Source organism: Microcaecilia unicolor, chromosome 5 (genome assembly GCF_901765095.1).
Source record: "Microcaecilia unicolor chromosome 5, aMicUni1.1, whole genome shotgun sequence".
In the NCBI taxonomy this organism is placed as follows: Eukaryota; Metazoa; Chordata; class Amphibia; order Gymnophiona; family Siphonopidae; genus Microcaecilia; species Microcaecilia unicolor.
In genome coordinates, this window is record NC_044035.1 from 142411208 (window position 1) to 142428563 (window position 17356).

At 43.5% G+C, this 17356-nt stretch overlaps 1 protein-coding gene across 2 annotated transcripts in view; it reads right to left on the reverse strand.

Annotated features, from left to right (window-relative positions):
- Nucleotides 1–17356, reverse strand: part of LOC115470325 (transmembrane protein 150A-like) — a 261116-nt gene that overhangs the window by 20229 nt on the left and 223531 nt on the right. For both annotated transcript variants that reach the window (XM_030203371.1, XM_030203370.1), the window contains one exon: nucleotides 4469–4646. In XM_030203371.1, coding sequence (XP_030059231.1) covers nucleotides 4469–4646 — 178 coding nt within the window. The remainder of the gene's footprint in view (nucleotides 1–4468; nucleotides 4647–17356) is intronic.

A 17356-nucleotide genomic window follows, 5' to 3' on the forward strand; every position in this document is an offset into this window, starting at 1 on the left:
GTGTCCGAGGACCTTAAAGTGAAAAAAACAGTGTGAAAAAAGTGGTGGCCGTAGCCAGGAGGATGCTAGGTTACATCGAGAGAGGAGTTACCAGCAGAAGAAAGGAGGTGTCGATGCCCCTGTACAAATCATTGGTGGGGCCCCACCTGGAGTATAGTGTTCAGTTTTGAAGGCTATATCTTGCTAAGGATATAAAAAGACTACAAGCGGTCCAGAGGAAGGCAACAAAAATAATATGGGGCCTGTGCCATAAGACATTTGAAGAAAGGCTGGAAGACTAGAATATGTATAGTGTAGAGGACAAGGGAGATATGATACAGACATTTAAATACTTGGAAGGTATTAATATAGAAACAAATCTCTTCCAGAGAAGATGAAATGGTAAAACTAGAGGACATGAGCTGAGGTTGTGGGGTGGTAGACTTAGGATTAATGTAAGGAAATTCTTTTTCATGGAGAGGGTGGTTGATGCCTGGAATGGCCCTGTCGAGGGAGGTGGTGGTAGAGACAAAAAAGTGACAAAATTCATAAAGGCGTGGGATGAACACAGAGGAACCTTATTTAGAAAATAGATGGTAGAAAACAAAAATACATTAAAAAAAAAACAACCCTTAGATGGCTGCAGGGGATGGATGTGTGACACTTAGACAGCTACTCTGGCTATGAAGAACTAAGGCTGGTGCCAGGCAGACTTTGTAGGTCTGTGTCTGTATATGGCTTTAATGAATGAGACTAAAAACATTAAGGAAAGGATAATGGATGATACAAGGAGGTAGAAGTCATGATGGATTGTTATGAAGCAGTTGAGGTAGCCATTTTGATGCTGTCACTGGTAAGAGAAGCAGGATGTCATCCGCATAGGATAATAGTAGTTGGTTAAGTCCCAGGTGTATTGAGGCAAGGAATGACATAAAGAGATTGAATAGGATAGGTGAGAGGGGAGACCCCTGCAGGACCCCACAGTTTGGAGACCAGAAGATGGAAAGTTGGTTGTTTTGCTTGATAGAAGAACTTCGATTTGAAAGGAATTCACTGAACCATTTGAACACTGTCCCCTTTATTCCTATCTGATCCAGGCATTCGAGTAGCAATGTGTGGTCAACCATATTGAACGCCGCTGATATATCGAATTGGAGAAGAATTACTTGGTTGCCTTTGCATAGATGTTGTTTGACATATGTAGTTAGAACTAGCAGCAATGTTTCTGTACTATGTGATGATCTAAAGCCAAATTGTGACCAGTGTAAAATAGAAAATTTTTCCAGACATAAAGAGAGATGTTTACTAATGTAGGTTTCTAATACTTTGGTAAAAAGGGGTATGCTTGCCACTGGATGGTAGTTTGCAGGCGATGTTACATCTAGCCCAGATTCCTTCAATAGTGGAGTGAGAACAATTTTGCCCATGTCAGGAGGAAGAGAGTCCATTTTTAACAGTTCATTAAGATTAAAGAGTAGCCAGTTTACTGCTTCCATAGGGTTGGATTTGAGTAGGTGTTCTAGGCATTGATCCAGGGAGCACTAGTCTCAGGAGCATTTTAACAGCACTGATCTTACATTCTCAACTATTGGTGGTTGAAAAGATTCCCAGTTTTGAGTCCTTGGGTTTTAGGATCTCCAGCGATTAAGGTTGAGCTACGGGCTGGACTATTTTCCTCTGTTGGTGTAGCTTTAGATAGTTCAGACCTAATTTGGAGGATCTTATTGGTGAAATGATCAGCTAGGTCTTGGGCAGTAGGAAATATTTTCTGTGAATGTTCATCCTTATTAACGGAAGCTAGTGTTTTAACTAAGTAAGGAGAAAAGTTTTTTGTTGTCAAGATCATCTTGACCTATTAGGCTGCTATAGTATTAGCCCTACAGTTATACTATATACTGTACAGTGAGGACTGTCATGCAACTTTCTCAGGATAGAGATCAAGTTTGGAAACCATGAACCTGCAACTTTTGTTACCATCAACTTCAGCCGCTTGGACCTCTGCATACCATAGATGCCTACCAGAATTCCAGAATGCCAGAATTCATATGCTACTGCAGTGAGCTCAGCACCAGCCAATCAGAGTCTGTACCTAGGGTTTGGTCATGCAAACTGATAATACTAAGAGAGGATGCAAGACAGCGCCCAGGATTTCCTACACAATCCCTGCTGTACTGCCTGGCCGCAGAAAGGACTTCACTCCATCTCTTCCAGAAACTTTGTTTTTCTATTATGCTCTTTCCACAGGTCTCTTCTCATGAGTACAGAACAGACTGTACTGTTTTTCCTTCCCTGGGACTGGACTACAGACGTTATTCAACCCAGAGATTGTAAGGTTGTATTATATTTACTATGTCTGGGGATAGCTTTGACATTCTGGTTCCAGTACATTCTACTGATAATCAAGTTTCAAGTTTTATTAGACTTGATATACTGCCTAATCAGACACCCTTCTGGGCAGATTACAATATTACTAACTATTCACACCAGAGATATGAAAGGAAAGGAAGTAGGTCAGATCGCCACCACCCAGGCCCACCAACCAACTGGCAGCTAGGCAGTAAGTCATGTATCAAAGGCATCCTTGAATAGGAACGTTTTAAGGCTAGATTTAAATCTCATGTGGGATTCTTCTAAATGAATGGATGGGAGAAGTGCATTCCAGAGCGTGGGGCCAGTTACACTGAAGATTTATGAACAAGATGAAATCAAAGCAAATATTGCAGAAGGAGGGAATGATGAGTAGTTTTGAGTGAGTAGAACATCGGGTTCTAGTTAGAGGCATGCATTATGTGGACTAGCAAGAGCAGCTTAAAGGATATTCTGTGAGTAACGGGTAACCAATGTTTGTCATGAAGAAGATGCGTAACATGGTCATACTTCTTTAATCCAGTGATCAGTTTCACTGCTGAGTTTTGTACAAACTGGAGACATCTAGTATCTTGTGCTTAGGTGCCCTGTAGTAAGGATTTATAGGATCTGTAGGATTTATAGAATAATATAGGATTTTGTAATTTTTTTCTAAGAAATATTTATAATTCTGCTGATTGCTTACCCGGTCACAATACAATATCTTAAAATTGTGCAGATTTCTAAGAATGCACACAGAGCCATTCCTGAGTAACTAGGATCGGGGTGGGAGTGCTTACCTACAGGTGAACTTATCTTCCCCACAGAAACTGTTAAGACATCCAACCAGAGTAGGATCCAAGAGGGCCCAGGGTTCAAGGACGGAGTGTCTGCACCTACATCCGTGATCTGTCTCCCAGGAAGAAAAGGTAACAAAGGAGGAGGTGGAGAGAACTGGAGCCCTCTGCTGAGGGAGAACACCTAAGTTCAAGGAGAAGGGAAGCTTTTCTGTACCCAAGAGAACTAGGCAATGAGCTATATGAACTATATTTTGACTGTTTTTGTCCTCTGCATTATTTTTTATTTAAGAATTGTTTGATCACATAAAGACTTTCAGTAAACTTATCTTGATTCAGAACAAACTCTGGAGTGAACTTTTTGAGTTTCTGGAAGTGGAAGAACATGGTCAGAGGGAGCAATCCTAGGAGCCAATGACCTCCCAGCTATCCAAGTCCCAACCTGGAAACCTGAATCCCAGAGAAAGAGAACTCATCATTACAATGTTGCCTCCCTAAAGTATGTACCCTCAGTGTCCCCCACTGGTGAGGTCCCTCAGACTGGTAGGGGTTATATAAGTGTAAAGCAATATATTCTGAATGTTGTCCTGTGCCATTTTTTTTTACATGTTCCCATGTACTATGCCATTTTTCTAATGTTTGCATGATGATCTTGGGGCAGTGCCGACAAAGAGACCAGCTGTATGACTCTGGAAATAGCAAAAAACAACAACAGAAAATACACATGTGCTGCTATTAGCTCTGCCAGTCCCGCCCCCTCAGATGTAGACTTCCTATTTCGGAGGGGCAGGACTGGCAGAAATTGTACACACAGTTTCTTTGGGAAAGTAGTAAACTATCCTGGCTCCTGCCCCACTTTAGCCTCTGCAAACATCTGAGTCACTGACCATTTATGCCAAAATGTTTCCTCTGGGAACTAGGTAATTTGACAGCTTTGAAATCTAAAGGCACCGAGAACACCCCCCTTCCCAAGCTCTTCAGTCTTGGAGTGGGGAGGCGAGGGACAGTGAAAGATCATGTAGTGGCAGATTCAGAGAGTTAACTCTGGGTCAGACCTAAGTTGGTAGTTCTTATATTATGAAAATGTGTAAGTTAGAGGAAGGATAGAAATGTGTCTTTGGGCTCAATACATACCTGAACCAAGGAATATTTGGCACCTCCAAAAATACTTCACAGTCTATCCCCTCTGTGAAAGCTCCAAGTTTATAATACTAATGGTTGCTTTGCGCTTTTGCTGCAAACTCTGTCCCTACACAGTGTAGCTGTCTTTGGGAAGACCAATGAAATACCAGGGACCCACGCAAAAACTTGATTTAATCAAAGAAAAATGACTGTAGAAAGGATACTCATGACTAATGTTACCAAAGCCAGCAAAGTGAGGAGACAGCGGATGTGCCCATTCCAGCACTGCCAGCGAGCACAGGCCATACGGTAGGTGAGCAGCGACTGCAGACACAGGAATAGCATGCTGGTGGGGAAAGCCAGGAATGTTCCAATGTAATGCAGCACTTTGGCTTGAGACACCTAAGGAAGACAGAGACATTCCGGGTTAATCCAGTGTCCATTTCCTGCTCCAGAGAGGTCCATTTTAAATTATTTTATTTACAAAGAATTTGGTATATACTGCTCTGCACAGTACACATTAGTATGGTTCACAATATATTGCAGAGTATTATGGAAGTTATCCTTACAGCATACACACACACAAAAAAAAACCCCAGACATGGATATGAAACAATAGGGAAAGGGGAGTAACAGCACAACATTAGCATACCTAAAACTTACATATAACAGTAGAATTCATAGGGAAGACAGCTCGCAGAAACAACCACAGCTGTGGTTAATGGTCAAAGGTCTTCATAAACTTTCTGAAATAACCAAGGGGCCCTTTCACTAAAAGGCATTAAGCCCTTAACATGGCTTTAGCGCATGAAAACAGGCTACTGCAAAACATATACAAGAGTTTTGTGGTATTTTGCCTGTTTTCACATGCTAAGCGCGTTAACTATTTTTAAAAAAATATTTCTTAGAGGGGGCATGTCACAGATGGAGAGACTCTCAGGCTTATTTTCAAAAGAGAAGGGCGCCCATCTTTCGACACAAATCAGGAGATGGGCGTCCTTCTCTCAGGGTCGCCCAAATCCTTCTTTCAAACATTTTGGATGCCCTGAACTGCCCCCCCCCCCCCCCCCCCCCAGGGACGGCCAAATTTCAAGGGAGTGAAGTGGCATGGAGTGGAGGAGTGGCCTAGTAGTTAGAGCACTGGTCTTGCAATCCAGAGGTGGCCATTTCAAATCCCACTGCTGCTACTTGTGATCCAAAATCCAAATGAATAAAGGGGGTGTTGGAGACATAGCAGGCATGGATGTTCTTCTCACAGAAACATCCACATTTTGGACATCCTCAATTGCCATTGCAGGGATGGAGGCATAGCGAAGGACGTCCTTCACCCATACTCTAAAAAAAAAAAAAAAAAAGACGTCCCTGACGAGCACTTGGACATTTTCACCTGGACTTGTATTTTTCTAAGGTTGTAGATGGCAATTTATTTAAGGTTGTAGACCGCTATTATACACGCAGCTTGTCTGCATGTATTAAGCCGTCTTTGGCATGCGCAGAGCAGTCACACTGCACTGGCTTCCCCTCCTTAGGACAGAAATCGTGTGCAAATGAGCAAACAGTGAGCAGCTCATTTGCATGCGATTTCCTTCATGCATGCCCGTTCCTTTCCGAATCGCTAAGGGATCGGTAAGGGAAGGGCTTTTTCCATTCAGTTAGTGCATCGGTTAGTCCACCGCAGTGCCCCCTAGGGTGCCCGGTTGGTGTCCTGGCATGTGAGGGGGACCAGTGCACTACGAATGCTGGCTCCTCCCATGACCAAATGAGTTGGATTTGGTTGTTTTTTAGATGGGCGTCCTCGGTTTCCATTATGGCTGAAAACCAGGGACGACCATCTCTAAGGTCGACCTAAATGTTGAGATTTGGGTGTCCTCGACCGTATTATTGAAACGAAAGATGGACATCCATCTTGTTTTGATAATACAGGTTTCCCTGCCCCTTCGCGGGGATGTCCTGCGAGGACGTCCTCAGTAAAACTTGGGCACCCCATTCGATTATGCCCCTCCACGTCTCTCACAAACCTCCAACAAAAGGGAAGTGAAGTACAAACCAATCACTAAAACTGTCTTACATACTCCAGAAAGTTATATATGTTTATATATGAAAAATAGGAAGACTTCTGATGGGTGCTTTTATACTTTTCAGGAGCGAAAGTAGGAAGGTTGGAAGGTTTTCATGCCTATGATGGATATATGAATGGATAGAAAAGTATAAAGGCACCCATCAGGTCTGAGGGTCTTCCTTCCTATTTTTCACATATAAACATATATAACTTTTTGGAGTATGTAAGAATGAACACAGTGTTCACAGTGAGGTATTACTGTTTTGGTGATATGTGGAGAGTAGGCATTCCTGCATTATCCAGCTAGCACATCATGCTAAGTGCACACTAAGCGGACAATAGTTAACATGGAAGCATATAATTCCTCCTTAATAGAAAGTAGTAAGGGCTCCTGCATAAAGTTTTTTGCAGGTCTTGCACACTAATGACATTAGCACATAACCTGCAAACGAAAATAAAATTTCTAAAAAGTGCTGTGTTAAATCTGGGCTTGGCAGTAGAATGCACTAAGCATTCAGCACATTTCAGTAGAAGGGTCCCCGAGTTTTTACAAATATCTTAAATTTCTTTTGTGAGTGTCCCTGCCTAATATTTGTTGGAAGTGAGTTTCAGAGAAAAGATGTGATGCAGCTAAAAGCTGTATCTTGTGAAATATGCAACCTAAGTGTAACCTATGAAGGAACAACAAGAAGGTTAGCCTGAGATGATCGTAAGCAAAGGATAAGATTATAAGGAATTAGTTTTGCATGTACAAAGAATGCGATGTACTAACTTGAAATTTTTAAATTTTATTCTGGCTGTTATTGGAGGCAGCGCTCTTTCCGAAGTAGTGGAGTGACGTGATCTGATCTCTTTGCATTTTGACTGCTGTGTTTTGTATTCATTAGAATCTTTTTCATTGGTACTGTGGTGTACCAGCCAACAAAGAATTACAGTAGTCAAGATGATTAGTTACTATAGAATGTTATCAGCATCTTTGTAGGCTTAACATCAAAGTATTGCCTTAATGATCTAATTCTTCTGAGGGCAAAAAGAGTGTTGGATCGTTCAGGAAATGTTGGGCACAAAAGGAAACTTCACTATCTTATACCACCCCTAGGGACAGAATCATTTCACTTATCTGAATGGATTTGCCATGAATTACACAATGCAACAATGATTTTGCTACTGAGAGAAAAAAACATGTGATTTATACTAAATTGAACCGATTCCAAATATGAACTCCGAATTTGCCTGACACGTCTAGATTTTAAGTTATACATGCAAAGCCTATTCACTTATAACATTAATGCTTGGGATGCATTTGTGCTAGCAGTGCAGAACTTCCTTGGGAACAGACGAGCTGAAAACTATGCTGAACTAGTAGACAACATGCTTAAAGCACATGAACAACTTGGCTGCCGAATGTCATTGAAAATGGATTTTTATTACATTCCCATCTTGACTTTTTCCCACCCAATTTGGGACACGTAAGTGACGAACATGGAGAGAGGTTCCATAAAGGCATTTCTACAATGGACAACAGATATCAAGGTCGCTGGAATCCCAACATGATGGGGGACTACTGCTGGTTTTTGCAACGGGAAAATATGACCGGTCACAAACACAAAAGTAGATGCCTGAAACACTTTTAACAGTACTGGGCCTGGCTGAAGTAAGACTTTTAAACTGGAATACGAGACTTTTTTGAAATTTTGTTATTGCATTATATTTTCATATACTGTTTACTACAAAAACTTTGATGTAAATCAGGTAATTGTTGGAGTAAAACTCGTTCTGTAAAAAATTATTCAATGCTTTCCAAGTGCTTAATTCATTTCGGCAAACTTATGCATAACAAAATTTCCTGACGTGTTACAACAATTCTGACTTCGGATTTGGAATACGCACACTGAATTTAGTATAGGACAAATGGGTTTTGCCCAATAGCACACGAAAAAAGTTTTTTTGTTGTGCTGTGTTTATCAGTTGGATGACAAATACTGGTTTCTTGATAGCCATAATTAAGTGTGGTTCCTTTGATTCATTTCTTCTAGCTTAGCAAGTAAAAGAGTATGATCTACTATGTCTAATACTACTACTACTTATCATTCCAATAGCGCTACAAGGCATACACAGCACAGTACACCATACACAAAAGACAGTCCCTGCTCAAAGTGCTTACAATCTAGATAAGATAGGTAAACAGACAGAACAATTAAGGGTAAGGGAATAAAGAGGTGAGAATAAAGGACAGGGCAAGTGAGTTAGGAGTCAAAAGCAGTGGTAAAGAGCAGTGGCGTAGGAAGGGGGGGGCGGGAAGGGCGGTCCGCCCCAGGTTCACATCGTTGGGGGGTGTTGGCTCCGCTGGTTCCCTGCTCCCTCTGCCCCGGAACAGGTTACTTCCTGTTCCGGGGCAGAGAGAGCAGGGAACCAGCGGAGCCGACGCAGCTCCCAGCAGTGTGCTCTCGGGGCGGACCGGTCCTCCCGCCCCCCTTTCCTACGCCACTGGCGCGAAGAGCTCGTAAACTCAAGTACTCCGCCAAGGATAACTCCGCCTCTTCGGGGGAAGGGGAGCGAATAGAGAAGTCACTTTGAGTTCCAGGAAAGGCGGATTGGCTGAAGTGGCTGTCCGTTTGGCCGTCGGAGGTGGGGCCTCGGGAGCTGGGAGTGCAGCACTCGGCGTCACTCTTCGGGAGTACAGCGCTCTGCCAACTGTTCCGACAGCGAGAGTGTCAATGCACCGAGGGGGGGTGTCGTGCTGCACCCCGGGAGGGGGGATGCGCAGCGGCAAACAGCCCCAGGTGGCAGCCGCCCTTGCTACGCCACTGGTAAAGAGGTGGGTTTTGAGTTTGGACTTGAAAACAGCTACAGACGGGGCTAGTCGTATAGGCTCGGGAAGTCTATTCCAAGTGTGAGGTGCAGCGAGATAAAAGGAACGGAGTCTTGAATTAGCAGTAGAGGAGAAAGGGACAGATAAGAGATTTATCTACAGAACAGAGTACCTGAGGGGGGGGGGGGCGTAGGGAGAGACAAGACTGGAGAGGTACTGGGGAGCGGCAGAGTGGATGCACTTATATGTCAATAGGAGAAAGCAGTGGCGTAGCTAGGGTAGTTGACACCCGGGGCCGGTCATTTTTTAACACCCCCCCCCCCCCCAATCCAGTACTAGGCATACCGAGAATACAAAACACTCAGGACCTATAGCGCAATTCTACCATACCATAAGCAGTCATTTCTACAAGTCACACAAGCATCTTAAACGCTACAGTGAGCACTAGAACATCAATTCACCTATTGTAAAACGAAAACAGACAGATTAGTACAGATCGTTGATCCTGCACAGTCAATGCCAACCGAAAGCCATGTCTTTTTCACAAACACAGATACACCCTAATCCACTATAAAATAAGTAATCATAAACTTTCTATTTAGACAAAAATTAAACTGAACCCCCGATGCCAGACTCTGCATACAATGCAACACCACAGAAACAGAAAATGTCCCCTAGTACTGTGCAAAATATAAAATTTGAAAAAACTAACAAATCCGATCACTTTACAAATTAACAAATAGAAATAAAACAAATATAGAAAATAAATACCATTTTATTGGACTAATACATTTAGCTTTCAGAGGCCAAAACCTCCTTCCTCAGGTCAATACAGTATAGTGCTGTTATAGTATCCTATCCTGACCTGAGGAAGGGGGTTTTGTTCTCTGAAAGTTAAGTCAAAATGTATTAAAAATTAGTCCAATAAAATGATTACCTTGTTTATATGTTCTATTTATAAACATTTATTAACACATAAACACAGATACAATACTATACCCTAAAGCAAAAAAATAAAAAAATATATTTTATTTACAGTTTGTTGTCTCCGGTTTCTGCTTTCCTCATCTTCTTGTCACTGTCTTCCTTCCATCCAGCATCTGTCTTTGCTCTTTCTCTGAAATCCAGTGTCTGCCCTCTCTAATGTCCCTTCCATCCAGTGTCTGCCTTCTCTCTCTGCCCCTTCCATTCACCATCTGCCCTCTTTCTCTCTCCCCCTTCCACCCACCATCTGCCCTTTCTCTCTGCCCCCCCTCTCCCATCCATCCAGGGTCTGCCCTCCCTCACACTCCCCCCCCTTCCATCCAGGGTCTGTCCCCTCTCTCTGCCCCCTCTTTCCACCTGCACCTAGTTCCAGTTCCAGCCCACATCTCCCACCTGCCACCCTTTTCAGCCCCACTATCCCACCAGTCCCCAGCCCTTTTCTCCCATCAGTCCTGGGCTTCAGCCCCCAGCCACTTCTCCCTGTCCCCTTTTCAGCCCCTAGTTTCAACCCCAGCCCTTTTCTCTCACCAGTCCCGAGCTTCAGCCCCAGCCACTTCTCCCTGTCTCCTTTAAAGCCCCCAGTCCCCATAGTATCAGCCCCTGCCCCTTTTCAGCCCCCAGTTCCAGACCCCTTCTCCCATGAGCACTTCCCTCCCCAGTCCCCTTATCCCCTCTGAGCACCCCCACCCCTCCCCAATCCCCATTCTCCCCTCTGAGCACCCCCACCCTCCCCAATCCCCTTCTCACCTCTGAGCATCCCTCCTCTGAACTCCCCCACCCCTCCCCAATCCCCTTCTCACCTCTGAGCATCCCTCCTCTGAACTCCCCCACCCCTCCCCAATCCCCTCTGAGCACCCCACCCCTCCCCAATCTCCCCTCTGAGCACCCCCACCCTCTCCAATACCCTTCTCCCATCTGAGCACCCCTCCTCTGAACTCCCCCACCCCCTCTCTAATCCCTATTCTCCCCTCTGAGCACCCCCACCCTCTCCAATCCCCATTCTCCCCTCTGAGCACCCCCACCCTCTCCAATCCCATTCTCCCCTCTGAGCACCCCCACCCTCTCCAATCCCCATTCTCCCCTCTGAACTCCCCCACCCCTCTCCAATCCCCATTCTCCCCTCTGAGCACCCCCACCCTCTCCAATCCCCTTCTCCCCTCTGAGCACCCCTCCTCTGAACTCCCCCACCCCCTCTCCAATCCCCATTCTCCCCTCTGAGCACCCCCACCCTCTCCAATCCCATTCTCCCCTCTGAACTCCCCCACCCCCTCTCCAATCCCCATTCTCCCCTCTGAGCACCCCCACCCTCTCCAATCCCCTTATCCCATCTGAGCACCCCCACCCTCTCCAATCCCCATTCTCCCCTCTGAGCTCCCCCCCCTGACCTAGTCCCGTCCCCCTCCATTGAAGCCACAGAGCCCTCTTCTCCTGCCACCACCTGCCTTTTTTTTTTTTAATCCGTGCAGCCACGCAGGCAGCGCTTCGCGTCTGCCCTGTGTGTGCTGCTGTGAAAGAAGTAAATAGCCAGTGCTGGCTTCGGGCCTTCCCTCGATGTCCCGCCCTCTTGTGAGGTAACTTCCTATTTCCTCGAGGGCGGAACATAGAGGGAAGCCCCGAAGCCAGCGCTGACGATTTACTTCTTCCACAGCACACGCAGGGCAGACGCGAAGCGATGCCTGCGTGGCTGCACGGATTTAAAAAAAAAAAGGCAGGTGGTGGCAGGAGAGAGACGCGACGGAGCACCCCCCACCCGCGGACACCCGGGGCGGACCGCCCCCACCGCCCCGCCCTTGCTACGCCACTGGGAGAAAGGTCTAATTGCATAGGAAGTAGATCATGTTGACTACTCTGGAATGTGACAAATCTCATCCAATATACTAAGAGATGTTGTTTTTGTACTATATCTTTCGCAAAATCCCAATTGTGGAGGGTGAAAAGTGTTAGTTTTCTCCCAGAAGTCTGTTTAGGTGTTGCAACTACTGCCACCCCAAATGTTTGGATAGAAGCAGATTAGAAATTGATTGAAAGTTAAACGGGATATTTTTAACTAAAGAGCATTTTTTGATCAATGGAAAACACTATGAACTTTTTCCAGGAAACTGGAACAACCCTAATAAGCTCCCATTTAATAAATTGAGAATTATAGAAGACCAGCAATCCTTCATCAGAATAGAAGGAATATGGTGAGCTAAAGATAATTTTTACTGGTTGTGTTTCAAAGAGATTCCCCAAGTTGGAATTTGGTCAGTAGCAAAAAAAAAGAAGGAAAAGACCTCTGATGTATTCATGGTTTGAGGTCTAAGCCAGGTTCTGGCAAAGGAAGTGGTTGAAAATCTGCTGGTACTTATGGTTTAAGCTCATTAGATTTGTATGATCTGTTATGCACAATAAATAACAATTCAGTGCATTTGACAATATGGATCTAGGAATACATTTCTAGGTCACGAACACAGGTTTTTATTTTAACATTCTACGTTCTCTCCAGGTTATCAATAGAAATCAAACAAAATAAAACATGGAAAAGAAAATAAGATGATACCTTTTTTATTGGACATAACTTAATACATTTCTTGATTAGCTTTTGAAGGTTGCCCTTCTTCGTCAGTTCGGAAATAAGCAAATGTACTAGCTGACAGTGTATATAAGTGAAAACATTCAAGCATTATTATGACAGTCTGACAGGGTGGGAGGATGGGGGTGGGTAGGAGGTATGCATGGGGACACGGCTACCACACTCCTCTACTTACGTTCTCTCCAGAAATCCAGGGCCCCACAGCTCACCATAATCCTGCGTTTCAAGATCCCAGAACATGATTAACAGTTTATTGGGCCCTAGGAAAACACCTTTGTGTGCCCATGCCTGTATCTCCCTCATTCACTCTTATTCTCAACCCTTCTCACTGCAAAACCACATTCACTCTTTCTCTGCCTCCTCCTCCTCCTGCTCCTCCTCCTCCCCTAGGACATCAATTCATAGACTTTCATCTCAGGCTGTCCATTCCCCCACTTCATCTCTCCTAAAGTCACTTGGAGTTGAAAAGTAGCCCACTCAGGGCCAATGTAATAGTATTAAGTACCCTAGCCAAACCTTCAGTCTTACGTGTCCCCTCCCTTCCACCTCAGTTAACTTTCGGGTACCTAACCCATTGGCATCCCCCTTCCAAAATTTTGATAATTAAACTCTATAATCTTGATCGCCTAACAACAATTCTACAAACACACATAATTGGACATAAGAACATGCTGCCATACTGGGAGAGACCAAAGGGCCATCAAGCCCACCATCCTGTTTCCTACAGTGGCCAATCCAGGTTACAAGTACCTGGTAAGATCCCAAAACAGTACAATATATTTTATGCTGCTTATCCTAGAAATAAGCAGTAGATTTTCCCCAAGCCAATCTTAATAATGGCTTATGGGCTTTTCCTTTAGGAAGTTATCCAAACCTTTTTTAAATCCTGCTACGCTAACTACTTTTACTACATTCTCTGGCAATGAATTCCAGACTTTAATCACACATTGGGTGAAGAAATATTTTCTCTGATTTGTATTAAATGTAGTACTTTGTAGCTTCATTGCGTGCCCCCTAATCATATTATTTTTGGAAAGAGTAAACAAGCGATTCACGTCTACCTGTTCCACTCTACTCATTATTTTAAAGATCTCTATCATATCTTCCCTCAGCCGTCTTTTCTCCAAGCTGAAGAGCCCTAGCTGCTTTAGCCTTTCCTCATAGGGAAGTCGCCCAATCCTTTTTATCATTTTCGTTGCCCTTTTCTGTACCTTTTCTAATTTCACTATATCTTTTTTGAGATGCAGTGACCAGGATTGCATATAGTATTCGAAGTGCAGTCGCACCATGGAGCGATACAAAGGCATTATAACATTCTCATTTTTGTTTTCCATTCCTTTCCTAATAATACTTAACATTCTATTTGCTTTCTTATCCGCCGCTGCATACTGAGCAGAAGGTTTCAAAGTATCATCAACAATGATACCTTGATCCCTTTCCTGGTCGGTGACTCCTAATGTGGATTCCTAAATGCTCCCCTTAGGTGCTGGGGGCCTCTTTAATTTTTTTCTTTCATGGGACAGAAATCATATCGTAGGGTTCCTGATTACAAGTCTATAACTTGAAACTCAGAATCCAAGCTTCTAAATTTTTAAGTTTTCCTATTGTCTGAGAGGTTGACTATAAGAATTTATTCAACAAACTCTTTCAGCAACCGTCCTTGTTTTGTCTGCAGCATATATCAGCACCAGAGCAGGGGTGGTGCTGGAGAGCTATTCACTGAAGCATCCAGCAGAGGGCAGCCTTCTACTACACATGCCAGCTTGACATCACTGAACCAATGCACTCCTTGGGCAACTAAATGTATATGACAAGGTGCTTCTGGCTGTATTAGTTGATGTGTCTTAGAGAAACTGGAGCTGTTTGTTTTCAGTTTTCCTTATGGATTTACTTCTCAAGGGCACATCAAAGCTGTGTTTCAGGTGGCAGGATCTGTTCACAGTTCTGCTGTCTGCCTCAACAACCCACCCAATTCCAGTTGCTTTGTGAAGAGATTAAGATATCAAAACCAGGAAATACTCATACAAAATTCATATCAGTATGTAATGCTCAAAATAACTTATAAATTGATATTTACAAGAATAAAATGTGAACAAGAATGTAAAAACATAAGACAGTCAGTCAAAGTCATTGCCAGCAGTGCTTAGCTCAATTTGGTAACCCAACAGTTATTCAGTGGAGGAGTAGCCTAATGCAGTGGACTTTGATCCTGAGGAACTGAGTTTAATTCCCACTCCAGCTCCTTGTGACTCTGGGCAAGTCACTTAACCCTCCATTGCCCCTGGTACAAAAATAAGTACCTGAATGTATGTAAACCACTTTGAATGTAGTTGCAAAAACCTCAGAAAGGCGGTATATCAAGTCCCATTTCCCTATTTGAGATTCTACATGGAATGTTGCTACTATTGGAGATTCTAGATGGAATGTTGCTACTATTGAGATTCTGTTGCTACTATTTGAGATTCTACATGGAATGTTGCTATTCCACTAGCAACATTCCATGTAGAAGCCTGCCCTTGCAGATTACCAACGTGGCCGCGCAGGCTTGTTTCTGTGAGTCTGACGTCCTGCACAACCGCTTTGAATGTAGTTGCAAAAACCTCAGAAAGGCAGTATATCAAGTCCCATTTCCCTTTTCCCATTCAATAACTGCTGGAGCACCATAGGGTAAGTGACATCTTACCACTGGTGCCATTTTAGCATCACATCATATGTCTACCATTAGTTCTGGGTCCCATAAAAAAATGTGCATTCAATTGTGCTTCTAAACTAAAAAAAAAAAAATATCCACACAGTTGTGTGAAAAATTAGTGATATAAAAAAAACCACCAGCACTTATATCTTTGTGTCACCTAACAGCTCAAACTTGGCTCCAGTCTGAGAAGGCTCCCAGGGACTGCTCATGTCACTCACGATAATGGTCACAGGTTCCTGCCTATAAAGCTCAGGGCTTCATACTTGATGAGTAAGCCCTGGTAATTATAATTTCATTATTTTGGTCATTTTGGACACCAGAGCTATACTTATACTGCCGTATACAAGTTGGATATAAAGTAAATTAAACCAGGGCAGGAAGAGCAGTTTACTTAGGTGTGTGTGGGGGGGGGGGGGGGGGGTGCTGTTCCATTACATTTGCTAAACTTCTTCAGTCTCCTGTTTGGGCCCTTTCATGTCCCCAGGATACAGAATGCAGCACCATCTAGCAGAATTGACTCTCTTCCCAGGAGCAACCTCTGAACTATGGGTGATTTTCTTGGCTATTGACGTAGGCAGCAAATATCTGGAATCTCAAAGTAGAAAATCCTACTAGTTCCCAAGCCTTTAAGTTCCAGTTTGGGAAAATTTTAAGTTCTATGAGACAGGAACTCAGGTACAAGTACTTCATTTGAGGGTCCAGAATTTAAGCAAACCTTCCATTAATGCCTTTAAAATTGTGGATTTTGCTACTGTTCTACTAAGCAATGATAAATCACTTTAAAGAGACTATAGCTTAGTGAGAGTGGAAGCCACAATAAACAAATTCACGCAAATGCTTAACACTCATAAAATTATGCACTAGCCATGACTTTAGTGGCGACTCTTTTCACATAAGTACATAAGTAATGCCATACTGGGAAAAGACCAAGGGTCCATCGAGCCCAGCATCTTGTCCACGACAGCGGCCAATCCAGGCCAAGGGCACCTGGCAAGCTTCCCAAACGTACAAACATTCTATACATGTTATTCCTGGGATTTTGGATTTTTCCAAGTCCGTTTAGTAGCAGTTTATGGACTTGTCCTTTAGGAAACCGTCCAACCCCTTTTTAAACTCTGCTAAGCTAACCGCCTTCACCACATTTTCCGGCAATGAATTCCAGAGTTTAATTACACGTTGGGTGAAGAAAAATTTCTTCGATTTGTTTTAAATTTACTACACTGTAGTTTAATCGCATGCCCCCTAGTCCTAGTATTTTTGGAAAGCGTGAACAGACGCTTCACATCCACCTGTTCCACTCCACTCATTATTTTATATACCTCTATCATGTCTCCCCTCAGCTCATGACTCACCTCTCTCTTCATCAATCAAAACACTTATTATTTTTATACCCAAATAGTTAGTCATTATAGCTTAATATTGTAAATCAACATAGCTTATATCCAATATCCAGATCCGCTGCCAGTATATCCAATATCCACTGGACAAATTTAGGTGTATTTTACAGAATACGCCTAGGTGTATTTTTGTTCCATGCAGAATTTTCAGGCGCTATATATAGAATCTAGCTCTATACCACTTATGCATATAAGTGTACCCTTACCCCCAAATTCTGTATATGGTGCCCAGATCTGCATGCCCTAATTTGTGTGCACTCCAGAGATGCACATGCAAATTAATTGAATAACAAGCTCTGAACCATCAATAACTGGGTGTATTGAGGTTAACTGGAACCCATTACAATTTGTGCACGTATTTGGCTGCGCGCTATTATATGACAAAGCTCCTAGCTTCCATAGTGTATATCTGAAAAGGGGGCATGGCCAGGGGGCATGGGTGTGTCAGGGGCATTCCAAAAAGTTGTGCATGTACTTATAGAATAAGGGGTCAGTGCGCCCAACTTCGGTGCCAGCATTTACACCAAAGTTTGGGTACAGGAATCGGTTGGTATTAAGCACGATTCTATAAAAGGTGAACACTTTTTATAGAA